At 42.8% G+C, this 23,216-nt stretch overlaps 1 protein-coding gene across 1 annotated transcript in view; it reads left to right on the plus strand.

The window, feature by feature from the left end:
• Window positions 1–253: 253 nt before the first annotated feature.
• Window positions 254–23,216, plus strand: part of CDHR1 (cadherin related family member 1) — a 42,742-nt gene continuing 19,779 nt past the window's right edge. The window contains exons 1-11 of the mRNA XM_054277213.1: window positions 254–314; window positions 1,070–1,165; window positions 9,185–9,330; window positions 10,151–10,201; window positions 11,005–11,094; window positions 11,582–11,668; window positions 13,372–13,488; window positions 15,037–15,180; window positions 17,474–17,552; window positions 20,371–20,471; window positions 22,186–22,389. Coding sequence (XP_054133188.1) covers window positions 254–314; window positions 1,070–1,165; window positions 9,185–9,330; window positions 10,151–10,201; window positions 11,005–11,094; window positions 11,582–11,668; window positions 13,372–13,488; window positions 15,037–15,180; window positions 17,474–17,552; window positions 20,371–20,471; window positions 22,186–22,389 — 1,176 coding nt within the window. The remainder of the gene's footprint in view (window positions 315–1,069; window positions 1,166–9,184; window positions 9,331–10,150; window positions 10,202–11,004; window positions 11,095–11,581; window positions 11,669–13,371; window positions 13,489–15,036; window positions 15,181–17,473; window positions 17,553–20,370; window positions 20,472–22,185; window positions 22,390–23,216) is intronic.

Genomic DNA, 23,216 nt, shown 5'->3' on the forward strand with positions numbered 1-23,216 from the left:
CCACAGCTCCCTGCAAAGTAATTGGTCTAATTAGGTGGTAGGAAGGAGCTTCTTTAAATTCCTCAGAAATTAAGACGTGTCATCCGCTTAACATCTTAGCATCTGTTACTGCCTCTTCCACATTTCTCTGCTACATCAACCTGAAGGGCACTTTCCTGGATGTTTCAGAGAGATAAAAAAAATAAAAATAAATAAAACCAACAAAAACCAAGCCCTTATAACACAGAAGATAGTTGGCTCTTTCTTCAGTGGGATGAAGCATGTAAGGCATTTCACCCCCTCCTTATTTCTCAGTTTGGTGCATGTTTGCCTGGGTGAGTACAATAATCACTTTGTTAAGTAAAAATATAGAGAAAACAAGCATAACCTTAAATCCTGTAGTTATCCTTATTGATGTGGTAATGCTGTTCTGAAATATTTTCCATGGCAACTGGTCCTTGTGCAAATGTTACCCTCCGTGTTTATATACTTGCAGTTTTGTTTCAAATGGGCTATTTTGAATCTCTTAACAGTCAGTCAGTAGAATAACAACTAATTTGTTGTTTTTTGTTTTGTTTTTTTTAAACTTTGCTGTTGTCTGGCAGCAAGTAAGTATTTAATTATGGCTAATTGCTCATGTAGTAGGCATAATTTTAAGGCAGAATGTGCTTAGAACACTGGGTAAGGTACTGTGGCACTGGGAAAGTTTCAGGCTTGTATGTGTGGAGTAGAGGAGAGATGTTCCATCATTGCAAGCTGGAAAAGTTCATTTTTCATTGAAGCTGTCTGGAACTGGTTGAGTTTTTTTAAGAGAGCTCCTGCTATTTGTTTCTGTTGGTTGGGAGGTTTTTTATATACTCTCTCTATTTCCTGCTGTGTAAATACTGGCACAGTGGCATGTAGAAGTAATTTTATTAAAAATATCTCTACAGATACAGTGCTGAAAGTCCATTGCAGCAACTGGGTGTGTTATGCACTCCTAGTATTCCCTGAACAGCTCCTGTTTACTGAGAGTCAGGTAACTGAGACAGCCAAATAACTGTCACCTACAAAATGCTTTTGTTTGGCTTCTGTTTTGTTTTAATTGCAGTTCAGGCAAATTATGCCCCCTATTTCTTTGATAATGGAGCCAGAAGCACAAATGGGAACATGGCACTTCTCAGCCTTTCAGAGGACACGCCTGTTGGTCAGTATTAAAATTTGTATGTTTAAATTGTGAAAGTGGAATTGCTTGCTCTTATGATTAACATATATATTTTCTTGTAGGTTGTTGTTATTTGCTGTGATCTTACATGTTTTTTTTCTCAAGCTTTTAATTGGCCTCAATTTAAAATGACATGTTTGAATTGTTGCTGTAATTTAAAACATTAATTCTAGCTCCCTCTTTTTTTTCTGCCTATCTATTCACAGCTTCAGAGCTCAGACCTTTGGGGTCAGAAATAAATTCTTGGTGGGAAGCTTCTTACCAATTCTATAAATGCTTATGAGAAGAAAAAATTACTAGAAATTAGGCTATCAGCCTTGATAAAAGCAAGCTGTACATTGAAAAACAAAGGGGCATGATTTTTTTCTAAACACATTTTTAATATTTATGTACAAATGGTAAAAAATGTTTCCACTTGCAGTGAAAATTGTTTTGTCTAAATAACTGATGTTTTTTAAAAAGGTTTTGTTTTGTTTTATTGAAAATTCAAAAATTGATGCAGTGTACAGATTTCAGCACTCCGAGGCAGGTCTATTTATGCTTCTTTTAACTGTAGTTGGACTATGAAAAGTTAAATAAGAACAAAACGTAACTTATAATCAATATTTTCTGTGGGGGAAAAATAATCTCCTAAGACCTAAGCAATTACATAAAAATATATATTAAGTGATGAACATCACCTTTACTTCAAACTTTGCACTGAGATTTTATTTAGGATTTTCTTCTGTTCATCTGTAGCTTTCACAGGCTGAATCAGAAAAATATTTAGTTAATGCAAACTGGGTACTGAAGCACCCCTTTACTCGTGCCTCATGCAGAGAGGAGAGATATGGCTGCTCAGGGGCGCAGCCAAACTCCCCTCCCAGGGCTCAGGCAGCTGGGGAAGGCCAGGATGAGGGAGGCATCAGAGGGCACAGCCTGCTCTGCCAGCCTGACACTGCCACCCACGCCTTCTTAAAGCACACCAAGGTCACTCTGAGCTGGAAGCAGCTGCCTGGGTTTGCTCCAAGTCTCCATTTCTGACTCAGGGGTGTTAATGTCATCCAAGACCCACACTGGGCCTGCTATAGGGTGAGGAGGGGGTATTTGGAAGAAGCAAATTCTCCTTTACCTGCTCAACTTGAGCAGAGGAGGGGGAGAGGGCAGGACATCGTGTAGAAGTGACACATCTTGACAATGAACTTAAAAGGAGCTTGCTTATGATGCAGCAGGAATTTGCCATGAGCTTGGTCAAGCTTAGGTGGAAACCCCAGCTTGAAGGCCACCAGTACTGTATTAATGTAGTGGCACTTGGAAAAGCCAGAGGCAGACCAAGGAGCTGCAATGTTTGCTGTACTTCTGCCTGGATTCTCATGGAAACCACACTTAGTTCAGCCCCCTACGGTTCTGCTGATAGCTGGAGTTAGACTGGAATCACTTGTCCAAGTGTAGATAAGGCTGTAATCCCAGACAGCCACAAAATGGGACCCCAACTCAGTTTGTTTGGGGTGGTGCTTGCCAGCTCTGCCACTGAAACCTCAGGCAGCACAACTCATTTGCCATCCAAGCCCCACTCCCTGGTGTGGTGCCAGCCTCTGCCTGCCACCACTGGGAGCCTCCAGGCACCTGCGTGGGGATGAGGAGATAAAGATGGCACAGAGCCACACAATGAGCAAAAATGTCCCTCCTGTCAGAACTGCAGCACCACATGGTCTCTCAGATGATAGCACTCCCTGCAGCAGTGAAGTACAACAGTAATTTCCACTGCATCTGATCTGGTGCTCCAGCAGCCAAAAAAAGGACAGTGTGCCTCAATAAACAGCAAAACAGCAGTGTGAGGGATCAGAGCCTGTGTTAGTGCTCTCCTAATTAGCCTGAGTAAGAGTAATGAGATATTTGTGATGGGCTTCTGTATGTGCTTTTGTAACATTAGCAACCACACTAGGAACATGGAGGTCTCTGGAGAGTTTGTGCTTTGCTTGCAGCAGTGATAAAGCTCAGGCTGTTCTTTCTTGAGAGCTGCTGTGCTTCCTGCCTGCTAGCTTCATCCAGAATGTGCTTACATGTGTTTAAATTGGCTGGCTTGTACTTCTAATTTGATGTGTAAATGTGCTTTAAAAGACAGGAGAGAAACAGCTTCTCTCTGAAAGCTCCAAAAGACCTGTAGGAACCCTTGGGAAAGAGAGATAAGACCTTACTTTTGGGAAGACAAAATGTGATTGCTTTGTCACACAGCTTCCAGTGCTTCTTTGGGCTAATTCCCAGAACACCTTGACAAACAGCTCTAAGTACTGCAAGGTCCTCTCTTCTGAAAGCACTTTCAGGAGTTCCATTGGAACATGGTTGCTTGGGATTTGCTTAATGCAAACTGCTGCTGTCCATGTCAGCGTAGCCACTCCTCAGGGAGCCTTTGGCAGAGACAGTCACAGGGAAGGGCACAAACAGCACTGACACTGCAGTGCTGGGTGTGCTTTCAGCTTAGTACAGGGCAAGAGGACCAGAGCTCACATCAGACCACAGCCAGGTCTTTGTGCCAGAGCTCTCTGCTAAATGGCTACCAGGCTGGTCCTTTTCTGTGGCACTGCAGAGGGGAATATTGTTCTTCATCACCAGCTATGATCTCCTCCAGAAGCAGGAGAAGGCATCTGGTCTCCCATGTCCATGTGCAGTCCCAAGCATCCACACTCCCACAGTCATCTCTCAGGTTGAGCAGGATGATCAGTGACAAAACAGGAGAACTAAAACTTCCATATGTTTGATTCTGGATGGCTTCACTCAGATTTATGTGCTGCAAAAATTGACAGGTTGCTATTAGATCTTCCCTGTCCTTACATAAAGCTTGGAGTCATGGACAGGATGCTTTTCTTGGCAGCAGCTGGTGTCTGATCTGTGCAGTGCCACAGACAGCAGCTTTAATAAACCTCCAGAAATTTTACAGTCTTTGACCCTGCTGAGATTGCAAGTGGTTGGCAAAGTAGTATGTGTTAGTTTTATTCCCAGGCATCTGTAGGCAAGGGACACGGAACATTTGGGGACACTGAAAGGACATGATGGAGTCTGTGTGGCTATTGAAAGAGACATTGCAGCTCTGCAGCTGTGTGTGAACACATAAAATTCATTATCATTCTCATATCATCCTTAACTTTACCTTCTTTTCCTTTGTCCAGTTTTGATTATTTACATGTGGTTGTAACTTGTGCACCAAGCTATCATAAAAACAGCAAGTACTATTTCTACATGAATGCTTGAAAGTACCTACAGATTCCCAGATCCTATTTATTGCTGCAGGGCTTGAGAGCCCTCAGGGTAAGAGAGGCCAGAACAGCAGCAGCCCCTTTCAGTGCCAGATTTAAGAATAGGAGGAGTTATGAACTGAAATAGCAGTTGGTGTTTGTGGTTTGGTGGGGCAGGTGGGTAATTAGCTCTTTGCATGTGTACATACAAAATGTGCATGTGCTCCTAATCAACGTCTTAGGGCAGGGGTGGGATGCTATTTCAGGTTGTTTGTTTCATCTTACCTCATAATCCCTGTAAGCCTCATGGTGAGGACAGAGTGGGGCTGGGAACAGCTGCAGAGCAGGGGATTGAAGCACACTCAGAAGGCCTAAGTTCATTATCTCTCAGAGCCCAACCATCATCAGTGCTCTGTAGATCTCTGCATGATCTCCTTGCATTTCCCTTTCTGTTTTTTCCCTTGCCCCCAAAAAGGCACTTTTCCCATTAAAAGCCAGTTTGCAGTGGCAGTTCTTTGATTAAAGCTACAGCTGCCACCTACTCACCGTGGGGTGACTGATCCCTTCAGATCCCTCCATCCTTCAAGCTTGCCCTGTTCCTACATGCTGTTTGCTTCCTTTCTTCCCATCATTCACAGCTGACTGAGGAGAGCCTTCTTGTCCCCTGTGGTCCCTATCATTCTTCCCTTGTTTCTGTCACCCTGCTCCACCCCTAGGCAAGCTGGGGGCTGCCAGAACAGCAGTGTAAGCACAGCCTGCCTTCTGCGCCCCTGCAGCAATGCCAGCATGCACAGAGCAAAGCCCCCTGCAGAGCTGAGCACTGCACAGAGATGCTCTGAGCAGGTGTTACAGCCTTCAATTTTGTTTAGATTTTTCTGACAGAAACTGCAGATACATCAGAAAATTGCACCCAGATGGTTTCTCCTTGGAGTTGGTTGCCATGGGTGCTGCAGGGACATATTGTTGGTGTTCATGGGGTGATGGTCCAGGCCCCGTGCTGACCCCTTGCTGCCACATCCCATCTCTCCAGGACAGGCACTGGCAGCTGCAGGGTGTGTTTTGGCTGCTGCTGATGCTGCCATGTCTCTGCTTTGGCTGCTGGCTGCTGCACCAGGCTGCAGGGAGGGAGCAGGAGTCCCGAAAGGAGCAGCAGCAGGTGGTGAATGGGGAAGGGGCTTTGGGGTAGGCATGGTGTGTGTCCATGGCCTCCAGGAGCCTGTGCTTGGGCTGAGCTTGGTGTGAAAACAGCCCTCTGTAGCTTTAACTGCCCATCTCCTCTTCTGCTGGGCAAGTGAGACAGGTGGAGAGCAGACCTGTGACCCCAGGCAAGGTGGTGTTTGCTGTGACATTAGGAACAGGGGTATGCTGTCCTGGGAGCATGGCCATGCATGTCCCTCTCAGCATCTTCTTAACAGTTGTCAGCTGTGCTGGCAAAGGGCAGTGGCAGGACTGAGCATGAATCCAAAATATGCTTGGCTTCTTGTTTAACTGACAGGGAAGGGATCTGACTGCTGGGTGTTGCACAGCAGAGGGGGAGAGTGTGTCTTCAGTGAGAAACCAAAACCAGTTCCAGAGCCCAGGGCAGAAACTGTGATTAAATTTGAGTCAAAAATGAAATTAAAATGGAGCAATGACATCATGAGACAGCCATTCAGCCCAAGTGGCAGAGCAGAGAGCAAGACTTTTAAGCTGGAATAGGAAAAACAGAGTGAAAAGGCCTGGCATGGCTCGTGGGAGGAAGCCACAGCAGGAAGCAGCAATAGCGCCCCAGGACTCCCCTGTCCCAGCCTGCTGCATCATCCCCTGGGCACTCAGAGTATCCAGCTCTTCTAACTGTGGCATTTGCCATATCCTCAAGTAAAGACTCTTCTATTCACATATTTTTATGACAGGGAGAGGATATTTACTTGGTATCCTCTGGTAAGATTTTATCTGTCTTCTTCATTTATTTCCTTTTCAGCAAGTGGAGGCAGCACACTGAGAACAGATTTTTAATTGGCATTAACACTGTGGTGAGAAGTGTTCCTGGGGGTGTTAATGATACGGAGGGTACTGTGCAGTGAAATTACAATTTGGAAAAAATAAGGAATTATAATGAGTTAGAAAATAAATTTTGATCCACAATCTAATTTAAAAGGCATGCAAGTATTTTGTGTTACGAAAAATGAAGTATCAGCTTTAGCTAAAAAGCAAAGACTCCAGTGTAAAGATCGATGAAGTCTGTCATTACTTGCTCAGAAAGCTCAGTAATCTCAGTCTGTACCAATATCAATGTTTCTACTCATTTAGCAGCAAGAAAGTTCCTGTCTTCCTTATAAGAAAATTCTAAGAAAAGTAGAAAAGGAAACTCTGAGATTTAAAGAACCTGCCTAGGTTTAAATGGGTTCACATAAACTTTCAGTCTGTTGTTCTCCAGCCCTGTGCCCCCAGAGGAGGGGTTTGCATTTGAGTGCTGCTGGTATTGGCATTTCAGGGCAGCCACAGCAGAGACCTGGTGCCTGGTGTGCCTGGTGGTTGCTCTCAGCTCCAAGAGAGCCCAGATGTGGTGTCCATCCTGCCTCTCCATGGCACACAGAGCACTGCTCAGCAGCTGCTGTGGACATCCACAGGCAGGACAGCCAGCACTGTGTCAAGTGCAAGGGACAGGAAAAGGTAGCAAGAAGGGCAGAAAACAACTGAGAAATAGAGACAACTAAGGACCAAAAAAAAAAAAAAAGGCTGCAGAAAAGCACTCTATAAGGATATCAGTGAGATGATGGCAATTGACACCTTAAATCTTCAATTGGACCCAGCTGTGATATTAAGACAAAGCTTTTAAGAAACAAGAAAAAATAAGTCAGTGCTGGTGCTGCAGAACCCTCCAGTTTTCAAATTTCTCTGTCTTATATAGATAGTTGTATCAGGAAGCAGGTGTCCTTTCAGGATACTATTTTATATCAGTCCCAGATAGTTCCTCTCCTTTCATTTGTGTTTAGAGAGTTGTTACAGTCAGAAGTGTCTCATCATACCACTCATTGTCTTTCCCTAATAATTTTCAGTGATCACAGTTACAGATGTTTTGTTATTTTCCATTCTGTTTTGTAGGAAAAGTACAAGAAAAATGTGGAAAAGTGTTTTGTAGTTTTGTGAATTGTTTTGCAAGTCTTGGTTATTTGTTGTCTGGCTGACCCAGCTCATAACAGAATCTTTTGTCAGTGCTCTTGTGGGTGCATTGGTTTTTGCAATGTAACATTTTTCTATACAAAGGTGCCCAAATGTTGCTCTGATAATTATCACATGAGAATTTACTCCTAAGTGAGCACAGATTCCATGTGGGTTAGTATAATCTCTTGCTATGACGAGAAGACAGCCATGCTTTGCAAATATCACCACTGATGGCTGGGTGTCCCATGGCCACTAAGGCCCCTGAGCAGCTTCACAGTTCCAATGCCAAGAAAGAAGCAAATGAGGTCCAAAAGGTTGCCTTGCAAAACTGAGGAAACCTTTGAGAAGCTGACCTCTCAGTGGTGTGGGCAGACTCTAGAGCTAAGCACAAATTTACAGATCTGGTCAGTGATCTATGAAGAGAGGAGAGGAGAAAAAATTATTATTTTTGAGTACAGAATTAAACATCTGTCAAACTCAGGACCAGAGTAGTTCAAAACTGAGCCTTAGTGTTCTTCTTTAACTTTATGCTGACTTTCTTAGCAAGGTTCCTTGCATCCTGTATTTGGGTTGCATGCATGAGCAAAACTCACTAGTAACCAGTGAGTCACTTGCTGCAGTATTTCCAGTGCAGTGCATCTTTGTTAGATGTAAAGCAGTTTCTGTGCTTAACCTCTCCAACCTGAATATCTCAGGTAACTTAGCCAAGGCACAGCAGAGAGGAAGGAAACAACAACAGTGGTTTATATTTCAGGCTCAGTTAACTGGTGTTTGTAAACTGCTTGAAGTTATTTAGATGAAGGTGTTAAAGCATAGTAGAATGACAGATATGTACGTTTAAAAAATAATACTAATAAACACTCTCACCATGCTTTGAAAATATGGGTGTTATGACTCCCCCAGGAATTATCATTATAATACACAAGTCAGTTTGGTGGAAAAACTGGCACCAACTTCTCAATGTATAAAAATAGAAATAATAATCTTTCTCCAGCTTCTGAAGGAAATACATTGATGAGTTTGAAAAATGTAATAATTTATATGAGCATGAGTGTGTGTGTCAAGTAAAGAATTTAATGAGAAAGAGTTAATGAGTGGGAGTGAAACAGGAAAGAAGACTTTTGCATCAATTAATCCTGAAAGTGGGAAAGTATGAAATGTCCTAGCACCTCCCAAGTTCCAGAGCTCAGATCTAATCCTGAGGGAGCTCTCCCTGAGGGAGATTGCCAGATTCTCTGCATGCTAGTTTGCAGTTCTGTTGTGCCTACAAAGAAGAGGTCTGTGAGGGCATTTTGGTGCTGCTGAGGTTGTCACCCACTTGCACAACAGCACCACTTCTGGCTCACCTGGGCTGAGAGCTGCAAAGAGCTTGTCACCTGTGTAAACCCTTGGGTATGAACAGTATTGACCGGGAAAGGGCCTAAAGTGACAGAACCAGCGCTGATGAACTCAATTTAACCAGCTGGCTAAAACGTTGCCCCCAGGACTATTGAACTGTCTGCTTTTCCATATTTCCCAGTAAGTGGGCTTGATTGACAAAACCTTTTCCTTCTGTGGGGTAGCCAGGTTCCTAAGGAACAGACCAGAGAAACACTCACTTATTGAAATAGCCACAGGGAAATGCTGTTGAATCTCAATTTTTCAGGTACCCACGTGTACACTCTGAATGGAACTGACCCAGAAGGAGATCCTGTGACATATGGCCTGACCTATGAAGCTGGATCAAGGCGTTACTTTGCTGTTGACAAGAATCTTGGAAATGTTACTTTGATTGAAGAGCTTGACAGAGAGGTACAATCAAATGGCACCACTCCAGGTGTCTGTGGGATTTCTTTCAGTTTAATTTGATCTGAGGCTTTGAGGGACAAAGCCAGTTTATTAGCCCCTGAAGCATGTTCTTTGCAATTCTAAGACATTATATGCAACCCATCGTGTTGCATTCCAGTTGACTTGTGCCACTGACATGGCTATCAAATTTTTCAGCTGCTGTCTGTCTAGCATTTTTCAAAAGAGAAGTATATTATTTATTTCATATCTTCCCCCACCCACACCCCATCAGGAGCTATGGGGCAGCTACAGTCATCAAATCCTCAGACAGGGGAGTCTCCTGTCATTGGGAAGAAGTAGAGATTTGTGTAAGCAGTGTTTCAGGACACTCCTCTAGTACATCATAGCCCTTTAGTCAATGTAACTATGTTGGTTAAAGATGCCTAAATCCAGCCTTATTCTGGGAATAAGGCATTGAACACTTCATATCTCCTCATTGAGAAGCTTACACAATATTTGGTAAACCCTTTAAAAATCTGTACACTAATACAGAACAATTTTAACCAAAGTGCCATTTTAGGGAACATTTCTTGAGAAAGGTGACTGATTTTTATGAGCACTTTAGGAAGCAACAGGGATTACCAGAGCACCCATCTCCTGACAGTAGCCAGAGGAGGTTCAGGGAGCTGGAGTTTCTGAGGAGCCTTCCTGGCCTCTGCTGGGATTGCTCTGTGATATTAGTTGTTACTTTCATCTGCCTGCCTAGACAGGTTTAAATCTGCAGTCCCTTTTCCAATCAGGACAAACACCATCTCTCTTACAAAAGAATTTTCTTCATTTACAGAAGGAAGATGAGATTGAAGTTATTGTCAGTATTTCAGATGGCCTGAGTACAGTAAGTATTTAATTATGCTGTAGCTTGTTAAACTGTCTGTCCTCACATACCTACTCCTATTAAATTACCTTAAAGGGACCATCTCATTTGATCAGAAAACATAATCTCATTAGAGCCTTACCTCCTGTTCCAAGAGCCTCTGAACTCGCAGTTATTCAAGTCTCACTTCATCTCCTTGCTCAGCTATTTGAGGATAATTACAATGAAGTGTGAGCTGAAATACTGACTTAGCAGCCTGCAGAATTACAGCAGCTTCCCATGAAGTTTCACTGCCAGCACAGTGGGATTTGTGCCTAAGATGTGGAGGCTTTTTGGAGAAATGTGTGACATTATAGGAACTAGTGTTGGGTGCCTAAGAGCTGCCTGTCCCCACCCCCACAGTGTTTCTCTAGCATGATGTTAAGAAGATTTGCTTAGGCTGAGGTGGTGGGGTCTGCTGCTAGATAAAGCTTTGTGCATGTCTAATCATTAAGGACTTATCTGAGGCACTGAACCTCCAGTCCTACTTCCAAAGATTTTCTTGGCATTTTCAATTTATGGACTGATGTTGTCAGGGCCAGGATGGCAGTCTGCCAGTAGGAGGATGTGGGCTTCATCAAAGTGGGACCCTCTTCTTATCTACAAGACTGGATAAATCTAGAGCTTTTCCTCATCCCAAAGAAATTAATTGAGATTATTACAAGAAATGTTTGGGATGTTCCAGCGTCCTACAGGCACAACTGCCCTGGAAATCTCTGTAAAAGGGAAATAATGGGATTCATAAATCATGGGAGTCATAATATGCTCTTCATATTCTACTCCAGGTTTCTGAAAAAGTCAGGATCCTTGTAATGGATGCCAATGACGAGAGCCCAGAGTTCATCAATACACCTTACATAGTCCAAGTCCCAGAGGTTGGTGAAGTTCCTTTGCATACTGGAAATATACTTCTAGAGGATGTAAACAGGGGCTAATATGTTTTCAGTAAAATAACAAATTGTGCAGGACAGACTTGCATTCTTTTGGTTTAGGGTTTGTGTAGATATTTAATATTCACTGCAAACTTGGGGAATAAGTCTGTAGGTACTTAAGGTGTGCTATTTTTGGGGTAAGTTCCTAGATGTGAGTCAATGTGAGTTTTTTAGAATTGAATATAGTGGGAATAGGATACACCCAGTCTTAGCTAAAATGTTCTGCTATTTTTATTTCACGAGGTGTTTCTTCTTGTTTTCCAGTTTTAATCTCTTCCCTCTTTCCCTTCTGCTCTTTGGTTCCTTCAGTGCTTTTACATTCTTTCTACCATCACTCTCTTTCTGCCTCCCTGCATGCTCATGTTTCATTTCTTTTACCTCACCTGGTTTTCTGTTTCTGTGTGACTCTGCTAACTCTTTCTGGTCACAGAACACTCCCTCCAGCAGCAGCATCTTTAAGATTGAGGCAATAGACAAAGACACAGGTTCTGGAGGAAGCATCACCTACTTCTTGCAGGTAAAGTATTGTCTGTACCTTCACAAATTTGTCTCTCATTTACTGAGATTTCAGAAAGCAGATTTTAAAAAGATTTTGGGGGTTGAGTGCACTGCTAGTGCCTCTAGGATCAATGTTGTACCACGCACAAGGAAATAAGCATTGGCAGAAGGGATGTTGTCTGATTGCAAGCAGCCAAGGCTGATCCAGCAGGCAGCAAGGGGAGCTGGAGCTGCCACTGACACTCCTGTGCTTGCCAGCCCTCATGGCAGGGCCCTTACTGGCCCTTCCTTTGGAGTGACAGGGAGAGCAAGATTAGCTGGTAATCGCGTATGCTTATGGGATTTCTAAAGCATGAAATAGCTTTCTTTAGGAAGCAAAACACACTGGAAACATAAATGTGCCCTTTAGTGTAGCAGGCTGCTGCATAATTGATACCAAGATCACAGTGTGAAATGAGAGGTGCTAAATCTTCTCCCTGACAAAGCAGTGACTGCCTGAAACCACCCTTTCAGTTGCTGCCCACTGGTGAAGAACTGAAAGGGCTCCAGATTTAGAGCTGAACTTCTGTATTACAGATCTTCTCTATTCCACAAGGGCAATTTTTTTGCATTATGTCTTTCAAATTCCTTCTTCCTATAGGCAGTTTCATCCAGGTTATCTGCAGTTCCCTTTATTCAAGAGGAAACATGAAAAAAGCAAACAAAAAACAAAGCAAATGTGTTGCAATATTTAATTTTGGATAAGAATATGAAGACAAGTTAGAGGACATTTACATAGCACTAAAGCTAATCCTGTTAAGAGCTTGGGCATACTATGAAAGAACACCTTGAGTACCTTGTTGAAATTTAGCTTTGATTTCACAAATTATGATCCATGTACAGGATTCAATTTTGCACAGGGCTATTTCCAGAGAGCTGATAGTCTATGAACCAAGGGACAGCAATTCCAAAATTCTATATCTAGTTTATAATATATTTGTGTGGCAAAAAGGATAATATATATGTGTATTTGTTGAAAAAATCTTGCCGTGTCTTTGGGCACAGTCTCTGAGAATTGTCAAGTTGCACAGAAAAAACCTCTCCATAGGTATGATAAAGGCAGGTGGTGATGCCTGCTGAAATGGCCAAGATTATCTGACAGTGGCCATTGTGTCTGGATACAGGAACAGAGGTGCTTGTACAGCTATCCCCAGTTCAGAAGAATGGAGGGAGGCATTTTTCAGGTCTCTCTTAAAATCAGATGCTCTTTAGATTTTGTTTGTTCATCACAAAAATCACCAGACCACTGTGTTTGACAACAATCTACACACGCAAACTTCCTGCTTTTTTTTGAAACCAGTAGAACTTTGAAACACTAAGGGGTGACACCATTTCTTTTTTTGTTCCTTTTCCCTTCATCTTTTTTCTGTTAAGTCTCCCCACCCCTTTCCATGCGATTAACTGAGTTAACCAAAAGTGTAAGTTTTCACAATGAAATACTAAAAGATTTAAAAAATCTACATTACAAGGAACTCATTTATCCTGAATAATGAGAGACTTGTGGTTGGTTCATGAATTGTTCATAAACACACAGAGGTGAAATTCATCAAATGCATTATTCACCCAAACCATATCATTATTCTAGTCTCCTCCCTTAGCAGATGAAATAAAAGATGAATCCCTGTGGCAATCCTACCTCCACATGTGTAATCCCTGGCTGTTTCTCCTTTTCTTTCCCTCCAGAACATCCATGCTAACAAGTTCACGATAGACCGTCACAGCGGCGTCCTGCGCATCAAACCTGGGGTCACCCTGGACTACGAGAAATCAAGAACACACTTTGTGGTGGTTGTAGCCAAGGTAAAGGCTTTTATGGGAGACTAGAGGAGGTGGGGTTGTGTTTGAGTGGGACCAATTAGTTTGAATGCAAGTGCTGCTGAAACATGGAGGCGGCAGAGTTACTCCTGCTGTCACATCTGGAGCCATGGGGGGTAACGTGGAAAGGTGAGGGATGAAAGGTAGCTGATGGCTGCTGCTGAACAACATCTGGAGGATTTGGGAGGGGGTTTCCCACATTTCATTCATGTCCCCTGTGTCATGGGACTCACCTAGAAGTGAAGGGTTAGAGTATCCAGCCCTGGCTTCAAGAAGCATCAGCCTGTGAGCTCAGGGCTCCTCGTGCTGCCCAGGGCACAGCCCTACCACCATAAGGACAGACCCTGGCAGGCAGATGGGCCACAGCCACTACCCACAGCTAGACCCAGCACAGCACAAGTGATGGATTTCTTTTCTGGAAATATCTGTGAATGTTTCTTTTTTTCACTTCCCTGCTGCCCCGTGGCAGGAGCTTATTTAAATCCTGCAAATATTGCTGCACATCCCCTCTTGCCACTGTCTTTCCCAGCAGTACTATGCCTGTGACTGCACATGCTAACAGGCATTAAAAGTTTATAGATTCTGAAGTCTCTCACAATCCTGTGGGGACCTGTCACACAGACAGACTCACATGGGTGGAAAGAAGGCAGTTTTGCTGTAACTTACGGGGACTTGGAGTTGCTCATATTTTTTTTTAAATATATGGGCCTTTTAATGTATTTTTAGCCAAGGTGCATTTGAGGAAGAAAAACAAAATTTGGCTTAAATTCTACCTTTGGGGCAGTAAGGAAGAAAAAAAATCAGTGTATCTTTAAAAAAAAAAATTGGAATTTTTAGAATTGGTACTGCAGATATGTTGAACAATTCACACTCTTACACACCAGCATGACTGCTGACCTACAGCTGGTGCTCTGAGACTGAGGGTGTTAAAAGCCTCTGAAATAGCAAGTTGTCTTCCTAATTGGCTCTGCTGTATCAGTGGTGCAGCGCTGGCTGTACCAAGTCCCCAGAGACTGCTTACACAGTGTGGCTGTCTCACAGGTTTGGGCTGCACAGCTCCTCTGTGCTTGCACTTTATCACTTTGGAGTTCCTGGGAGACTTTGAGCATGTACACTGTTTATTTCCCTCCAGAGATGCACTACCTTGCTACTGTGTACTGTTTTGTGTTCATGACAAGGGATGAAAAGTTGTAGACCTTGGTCACTAACTTTTTGCATCAGTTTCTAGTGTTCTTTTTTCATGAAAAGCCCTTGAATTCCCTATCCCTTCTCTAAAGATCATTTATGACTGCATACTTTGCCTCAATCACTTTTAATATAAGAAATTACTTATGAGGCACTGCAAGCTGTCTTCCTAATCAGAGGGGAGAGCAGGACAAATGGAAAAGAGAAGGGAATAGGGCAGCACAGATTAAATCTATATGTTCAGAGAGGGAAAGGATTCCTGGAACTGTGCTTCTGAAGGCTCATGAGGTCCATGCTGATTTGCAGGCATGCTTCAGCAGAGGCATCTGACAATGACTTCTTTTCTAGGATGGTGGTGGGAAGCTCAGGGGAGACAACAAAGTCTTTTCAGCCACAACCACAGTTACTATCAACGTGGAGGATGTTCAGGACACCCCCCCTATGTTCATTGGGACTCCCTACTATGGATATGTCTATGAGGACACGCTTGCAGTAAGTTCTGGTTTCATACATGGGAGAACAAGTACAGCCTTTCCCATCTTACTCAAGATGGCCCTAAGGTTTCTAGCATAGATTTTACTGGAAATAGCACCTAAACTCTGATTTGACTCCTAGGTGAACTGAGCTGACCAAATCTCACACTTGTTCTTCCTCATGTCTACTGCCAATTTGCCATGCAAGGCTTCCTGGTTTTTTCATTGAAGTCAAAAAGGATTCTGCCCATTTACATTGGTCTAAACCCAGACAGGGACTAAGGGCTCTTGTGTAGCTCAGACCTCCAGAGGCACTTGGCTGAAGGCTTAAGCAGGCTGCCAGTGACCTCACCTGAACACATCATGCTTAAAAGCCTTTGTGTGTCTGTTTGCTCTGTGGGCTCACAGTGCTTTTATTTTCTAGCTCAGATCAGTCTGCTACCAACAGTTGGTTGTACAAGGTGCAGACAGAATTTATGCCCACATACTCCAGACTCCCTGTTGAGCCATGGATATCCCCTGGGGAGAAGCAACCTTGACATTCCCAAAATGCAGGATGCTTTCTGCTCAATGGTGGCTGGTTAGGCAGGATGGGCCAGGAAGGCCTCCTAGGTCTAAACCAGATTATCAGTCATTTTCAGCCACATCTTCTTGAAGCTGCAAACTAATGAATTTTCTCTATATCTAAGCAGTGACATGATTGTGTATGGATCAGTTTTCACCCTGATCCATAAGTTTTAATTAAAATTTTCTTCATATATAGAGCAAGAAATGGTATCTACCCATGAAATTACCCAACATTAGGCTATTGATCAGTTTAGCAGTGTGATTGCACTCTGTTCATCTGACCTTCCCTTGAGTTTCAGGAAAGATTGTGTCTTATCTTTCTGTCCAGAAATGTGCACTGCAGCCCATGCATGACTATATACTGCAATTCACTGCAGAGGCTGTTACATTTCAGCAGGGCACAGAAGTAATGCTCATGTACTTTGCAGGTGTTTAAAATGAATGATGTTATGTATATTGATTTATTCTGCATAGTTACATATAGATCTTGAAATAACTATCAGGTGCACACAGGAGTTAGTGTTTACTATGGAAATGAGAATCAATAAATGTTAATTACATCCAGCTTGAGCTCATAACTTACACCATTATGATATAATGATGAAGCATGGATCAGTCCTTCCCTGTGTGGGTTTTTGCCATTAGAATCAGCTCCACAGAGAAAGAGGCAATAGCTGATTGTAGTGGTGTTTGTGCATTTGGTGTTAATTTTGTAAACTTGCTTCTTTTCTCCTTGGTGGAGTTGTCAGGATTTACAAGTACTCTGTCACCTTCAAAGGGACTGCACTGCATTTTGCCCAGTAGGCAGATTTTATTGCTGCTTCCAGCATAAACGATAATAAACACAGTTCTGTGTTTCCAGTTGCTTTAACAGAGCTTGCTCTTGTTTGAAAAATTCACTCAGGGGTTGTCATGAAAATGTTCCTTGTTGCCATTTGTGATTCACTGACAGTTACTTCAATGTTCCCTGGTTCTGCAGCCTCAAACAGGAGCACTTTAGTGCAGAGGCCTGAATTGTACAGCTCATTGCCACTTGGGTGAGCATTTTAATGTGACACTCATCATCCCTCTGAGCTGATAGGAGCAGTCACATGAGCAAATGGTCCTCAGTACACAAATTCTGTACGTATGGCCCACGGCCATGTTACTTGGGCAGAAAGACAGACAGGGAAGGTTTAAGGGCAGTTAAATCACCATCATTTTCATCACAATTTTATGCCCTAGATCTTCTGTGGGCCAAGTTGCTCTGTGATCTCTCTTTGCTTCTACTGCCTGTCTGAACTTAATTAGGAAGGACCAAAGTGACCCAATGACTCCTTGGCAGCTGCCTGTGTCTCAGCACACTGTGTGGCCATGGGACACAGAAGCCTACACAGAAACAGCCAGAGGGAATCTTGGTAGTGCCCCAAACTACACTTTGGGTTCCAGATTGGTTGCTCCAAATCCTCTCTCCACATCTGTGGCTCCAGGCAGGTGTCCCTGGCCACAGCTTCCAACCATTCCCGTGACCAGCCAGCCCCCAGGGCTGAGGCACCCGTGGCCAGGCAGGGTCTGCAGCCATTTCACACTCAGAGCAGTGGGCACTGGCCCTTTTTGTGCTCCCCATGTGGCACAAGACAAGTGCCCACTCTGCCCCCAGCACTTCACTGCAGAAACACTTAGAGCAGTTCAGTTTATTAATGTGCAGTTGCAATTTCACTGCTCTGATCTCAGCACACAGACTGTGATTTCCCATTTCTCCCCAGGGCTCTGAGGTCCTCACTGTTGTTGCTCTTGATGGAGACAGAGGAAAGCCTAACAGTATTCATTACTGCATCGTGAATGGTGAGTAGGCTTGTCTTAGATGAAATTTGAAGGGCACTCAAAACTCCATCTGGTATTAAATTAGAACAGAATATGCTAGAGTTTAATAAACTTGAGACAAAATCTCAGGAAATAATGTCCAATACCTCAAACAACTTCAGGGCCCTGTCTAGCAGAGAACAGCCAAGATTCAATTCAGTGAATTTTAGTATCTTCTTCACAGAACTGTGCTTGGAACTGTTAATGTTGCTGATTTGTTAGGCATCAGTAGGCTGCTTGTCATTCCAGAAAGTGTAAAGGGAGATGCATTCACTCTTCTGAGCATCTCTATCACTCAATCTGGGAGGTGAGATAATTCATTGGAAGACCCAGACATGGCATTTGGAGGGATATTTTTATTAACACAGTGATAAAAGTGGCTAAACAGTCAAACCTCCAATTTCTTGAAGAAATTATATTTACCAATGAAGAGACATTGGCTGTACACTGAAGTGGAAGAAAACAGATGTTATCAGAAGATTAATGCTTTCCATGAGCTATTCTGAGAGTGTCTGCCACACATCTTTTAATAGCATGAATGTGAAACTTAATGAATTGGTGATTCATTAGGTGGTGAAGACAACAGCTTAGAGCAACTAAACTCCAGGCTACAGCTTTGGGGATTTTGAGTTTTATACACTCTCCCTTCCAAAACAAGGCTTCTGTAGCAACTGGGCACTCCAACTCACAGGTGTGAAAGATCCCAAAACTTCCTAAGAGAAATCTGAGGTGTAGTTGAAGAGCTATGGAGGAGGTGCTTCATTGTGTTGTGATCTAAGCAGCCAGAACAGAGAGATACAGCTGAGTTTTTGTGTTGGTGTGGTATGAGACCCATGCTGAGGTTCCTTCTTAATGTGAGGAAATAAACATGTAAAAGAAGGGTAGAAACATCAAGGAAAAAAGAGTTGCAGAAGACAATGGATAGAAAATGGGAAAAGGTAAAAATAAAGGTGCAAAATGAGGAGCAAGAACAAGTGGGATGAAAATATGCCAGACAAGGGAGAAATTAAATAAGGAGAACAAGTGAAGGCAGAAGAACCAGGGAAAATGTCAAAGGGAAGTAAGATTAATGAGAAAATATACTGGATTGCCAAAGAAAACAGAGAAGGACCAAAAGGGTTCTCTGGGATAAAAATAAATTATAAGTGTTTAGGAAACAGTGGGAAAGGAAGATGGAAGGGGATAACAGATAAGAAGAACAAAATATTACTTAATGGGGAGCAGGCTTTTCTCATGCCCATTAACAAAGGGCTTTGTTTTTGTGAAATAGAAAAGAGGGGAAGGGAATATGCTTTTAGTGCATAGAAAGTTGAAAAACAGAGAACAGAAGATTGCAACAGGTTTCTACTCCTGCACCTCAGACACTGGCATTATTTTTGACAAGCCTTTATTCCAATAACTGCAGGCTGGGATATTAAAGGACAAGAAAACACTAACAGCAAACAGGAAATTGTTTGCTCTTAATAAGCCTGTCTTATCCCAGGAGTGTGGAATAATGATAGGAAATGCTCCAATCTTCTGAACATCTGGAGGAACACCAATACTGCTACATGTACTCCAGGTTACCAGTCTCCCTGGGATAACTAGACAATAACATGAAGTATGGTGGTTTGAAACCACTATTGACTTAAGCTTCTTCTCAATCAGAATGTATTTTGCAGGCCAATGTGTCTTAATAATTGGGTATTGTGAGTCAATATGTGTTCAATGTTGTGTCTAGAGTGCTTTAATGAAGTTGCAGTTATTGTAGCTATTAGCAGAAGAGGATACTATGGGATGGTTTAAAAATCAGCATTGGAAATGAGTTTAAGAAAAATACTACTGGGCTTTGGGGTCATCATCCTTTATTTCTGAAGGCTTGATCTCCTACATTTAAAGAGATTTCCTCTCTTTTCCTTTCAATGGTAGACTGCCACAAAGCACAGGATGTGGCCAATAGTGTACATGAGGCAGCATCAGGGCTGCCCTTGCTGGGCACCAGCCTGCCCTTGGCTGTGATGTGAGATGGTTCCTGACATCCTGGTGAGACACTGCTGCCCCTCTGCAAGTTGGCATTTGCTTCAACACAAATCCAGCAATCTGGAACTCCTGTTGTCTCCAGATCAATGGAAGTTGTGTAGCAGTAGCAAAGTCAGCCTGCAGCCCTGTCCTGCCTCTGTCAGACTCTGCCTCAGTTCAGAAACCTTGGGGTTTATCCCAGATACTTCAAAAAACCATTTTTATTCAGGGCAGCCTTGCAACAGGCTGAAAGGTTGTTTTGACAACTCAGTGTTTAAGACCAGAAGACACTTCTCCAGAGATGCTGTCTGAGGGAAGTGACTGTACTTCTTTTTGACAGATTGTCAGACTTCTCACCTTAGCTGATATTAGTGAGAGAAATGTTCTTGTTTCTCAGAGACTTAATTAAGCATTTGCTAATTACAATGACAAATGTCTATTTTTGTCTAAACCAGCATATAAAGAAGGCAGCATAATAAAATTAATACCAAATTTGCATGCCTGGATGCTGAGGCTTGAGGGGAGCCCAAGCAGGATGGAAGAGGAAAATGCTGACAATTGCCCATAGGGAAGAGCTCCACTGAGCTGTTCCTAGGGCAGGAAGCCCTTTTAGACCCTCACCTGTGATTTCATCTCAGACCAGTCAGAGAAATGCTTCATTTTTGAAGAGTGGCTTCAGATCTACTGATACATATGGATAGACATATGGACAAAGATGTGCTAAGTGAAGTGTACAGTCGATTTGCCCATGTTGTTCAAAGAAAGTGTGGCATGTAACCAGAGCATCTTGGTTTCATTGCAGGAAGTGAAGGTTCATTTGAAATCAGTAACACAACTGGAGCCATTTCTGTGATAAAAAGCCCAAATCAGCTCAAGAAAGAAGTGTATGAACTAAAAGTTAAGGTAGGTACTGTGGCCACTTTAAGACTATTGGTCTAAAATGCCATGAGTAGGCATGATTGTCCAAAATTGTTCAATTTATAGCTGACTTCACCTGTTTCAGAAATTACCCCAGAGTGTCAGATAGTAGAAAGCAGCACTAATTGCTAATGTAGGGATATTATTGTTGGGATATTTAGTATCTCAAATTATTTTTTTCAAATGAAATCATCTTGTCCAAATTTCCTCTCTGAGGCTAGAAAATCAATGTCCTTTACAGTTCATAGATACCTGTTCTCTATGTTTCCAGATTTTATTGCTAAACTGGGAATTAATGTCTTGAAACTTCCATGTTATGAGATAGGTAACAGTGAAATCCATGATTAGTAATAGGAGTGGGACAGATCATGCAGTGTCATGTCAGCATCCACTCCTGAGCACTCTTCAGCCACACACAAACACATGCTCACACCTTGATGAGCTAACACCTCAATGAGCCACTACTCATGTCACAGGCTGTGTTATTTTAAGCAGTTTCTAAAGAAAAAGTGTTTAAAAGTGCAGAATTAAATTGTGAAGACTGTATCAGTTTTCCCCAGCATGTTGGAACTGCACATTATTGTTGTGATAAAGACAATACTGGCTTAAAGGGAGCTTTGAGGAATTGCACACTGCCAGAACCAAGGGCACTTGCTTGCTCCTGGGCTCGAGCAGGGCAGGTACAGCTACATCTACCTGGAGAACATGGATTCTCATGGGCTCAGTTAAACTCAGGCACCATTTCTTCCTCTATCAACTCTGCTTCACTGCATCCTGCTACCATTCCCCAGATGCAGAAAGGGTTAAAGCCTTGCAAGCTTTTCTGATCTCCTCATTGTGTGTGTGGTGACCCAGAGCTGATGCAGGCTGCAAAAGCTGCTAGAGGAACCAAAAAGGTGTTATATTACCCAGCATATACAGTGACAGGCACCTCAGTTGCCAGACTAGTGTCTTTGGAGAAAGTGCCTTTGGTTTTGAGCCCTTTGAGTAAAGAGGCATGTTAGATATAGCTGTTGGGACAAAAATATCAGCCAGTTTCTGTCCTGGCAGAAGAAATGTCTCAGGTTCAATCTAGTGAATCAGGCCACATGTTGCAGTTGTTGAAACCCAGACAGATTTGATCTCATGGTTCAGAAAAATACCTAGGTTTGCCTGTCTGCCTAAACTCTATCCATCTTAAATTAAGCTCATCTAAACACCACAGCAGAATTTTGAATTGGAGACTAAATCTCAAAAAAACCCATGCACTTTTTCAAATATTTACCTAAATGCCACAAGTATAGTTTTTCTCACAGTATTAGAGGCTGCAGTCCTTGCAGCAATGAGACAATGAACTGCCTGTGGCACCACAGCAAATTTAAACATTGTCTTCCTTTTCTATTCTATCAACACTTTAGGCAAGCAATTACCTTGCCTCTATTGGATTGCTTTTAGAGAACTGTTTTCACCCAGAGTGAGTTACTAAGATGACAAAATTAGAGGGAGAATCAACTGGGGCTCTACTGGGACTGGTTTATTACCATAATCTTCTAATCATCATAAACTTCAGTGTGAAATGGACTGAGGTTTTAGAGAAATATAAGCCTATGACTCTTCTTACAAGTTAGAGTGCTTTGCACATGTGGAATAATACCTGAACATGAATCTGAAGGAGGAGAAAACTGCTTCATCGTTCTTTTCTTCCTCTTGCCTGCTGCAGGCATCAGAAGTCAGTCAGGAAGGTGACAGCTCCGAGCACACCTTTGCCATGGTGACCATACGGGTGGTGGACCTCAACAACCACCCACCAACCTTCTACGGAGAAAATGGGCCCCAGAACAGGTTTGAGCTGACCATGTACGAGCATCCTCCAGAGGGTGAAATCTTACGGGGACTGAAGATCACAGTCAATGATTCAGATCAGGTAAATGGAAACTGTGCTGTTTTCCTGTCCTATTTTCCTAAAGACTAGAAAGAGCTCTCAGATGGAGAAATGTCATTTTAGAAACTCAGCTGTTTCACCTGCATTCCCTAAAAGCCTAGGACAGACAAAATAGTGGTAGAGTCCAGTACCCCACAGAGACTGGACCCAGCAGTTCAGTTAGTCTGTCCTGTACTGTTATGCCAATGGGAAGGGTGGTCCTAAACCTGCAGCCCAGGTCTTGTAGCAACTGGAGTTGAACAATCCTTATGAACTTCCCTAACTGCTGGTTGTGTTCATTTGTTGCCAGTGTATTGTCTGAGAACATACTCCCTTTGAAGATTTTCTTGGAGGTTCCAAGCCATTTAGTAACTTCAGGTGTAATTGCTGTCTGCATCTTCTTGTGACCCTTATGTTACAGTCAGGGTCTGCAGTGCATGCTTGGTTTAATCATTCCCACTGGAATGATATTTTTAGGTACTCTTAAAAATTATGCCCAAGCCAAACTAACTCTTACCAGATCAAGGAAAAGGAAAGAAGATTCCATCCATCTCAGCCTGCTGTCTAACAGACCTGTGATACCTGTAGGTGCTAGGGCAGTGGTTGCTATAGGGACCCCTAAGCTAAATACTGTATGAATGACATCCTTCTGAGTTAGCCCCAGGTTAGGTAGTGACAAGAAGAAAGCTTAATGCATCTGACAATTGTATTACTATTGGAAAGAACTCTCTTCTGTAACTGTGCTCAGTATTGTGCTGGTTTGATGGTATTGTACTTTATCAAACCCACTGGCTTCTTCCCCCTCCCTCCTGCTGCTCTGCAGCGAGCAG

This window comes from Melozone crissalis, unplaced genomic scaffold, assembly GCF_028551555.1.
Source record: "Melozone crissalis strain CALT ecotype California unplaced genomic scaffold, PUWL_Pcris_2 ptg000019l_1, whole genome shotgun sequence".
NCBI lineage: Eukaryota > Metazoa > Chordata > Aves > Passeriformes > Passerellidae > Melozone > Melozone crissalis.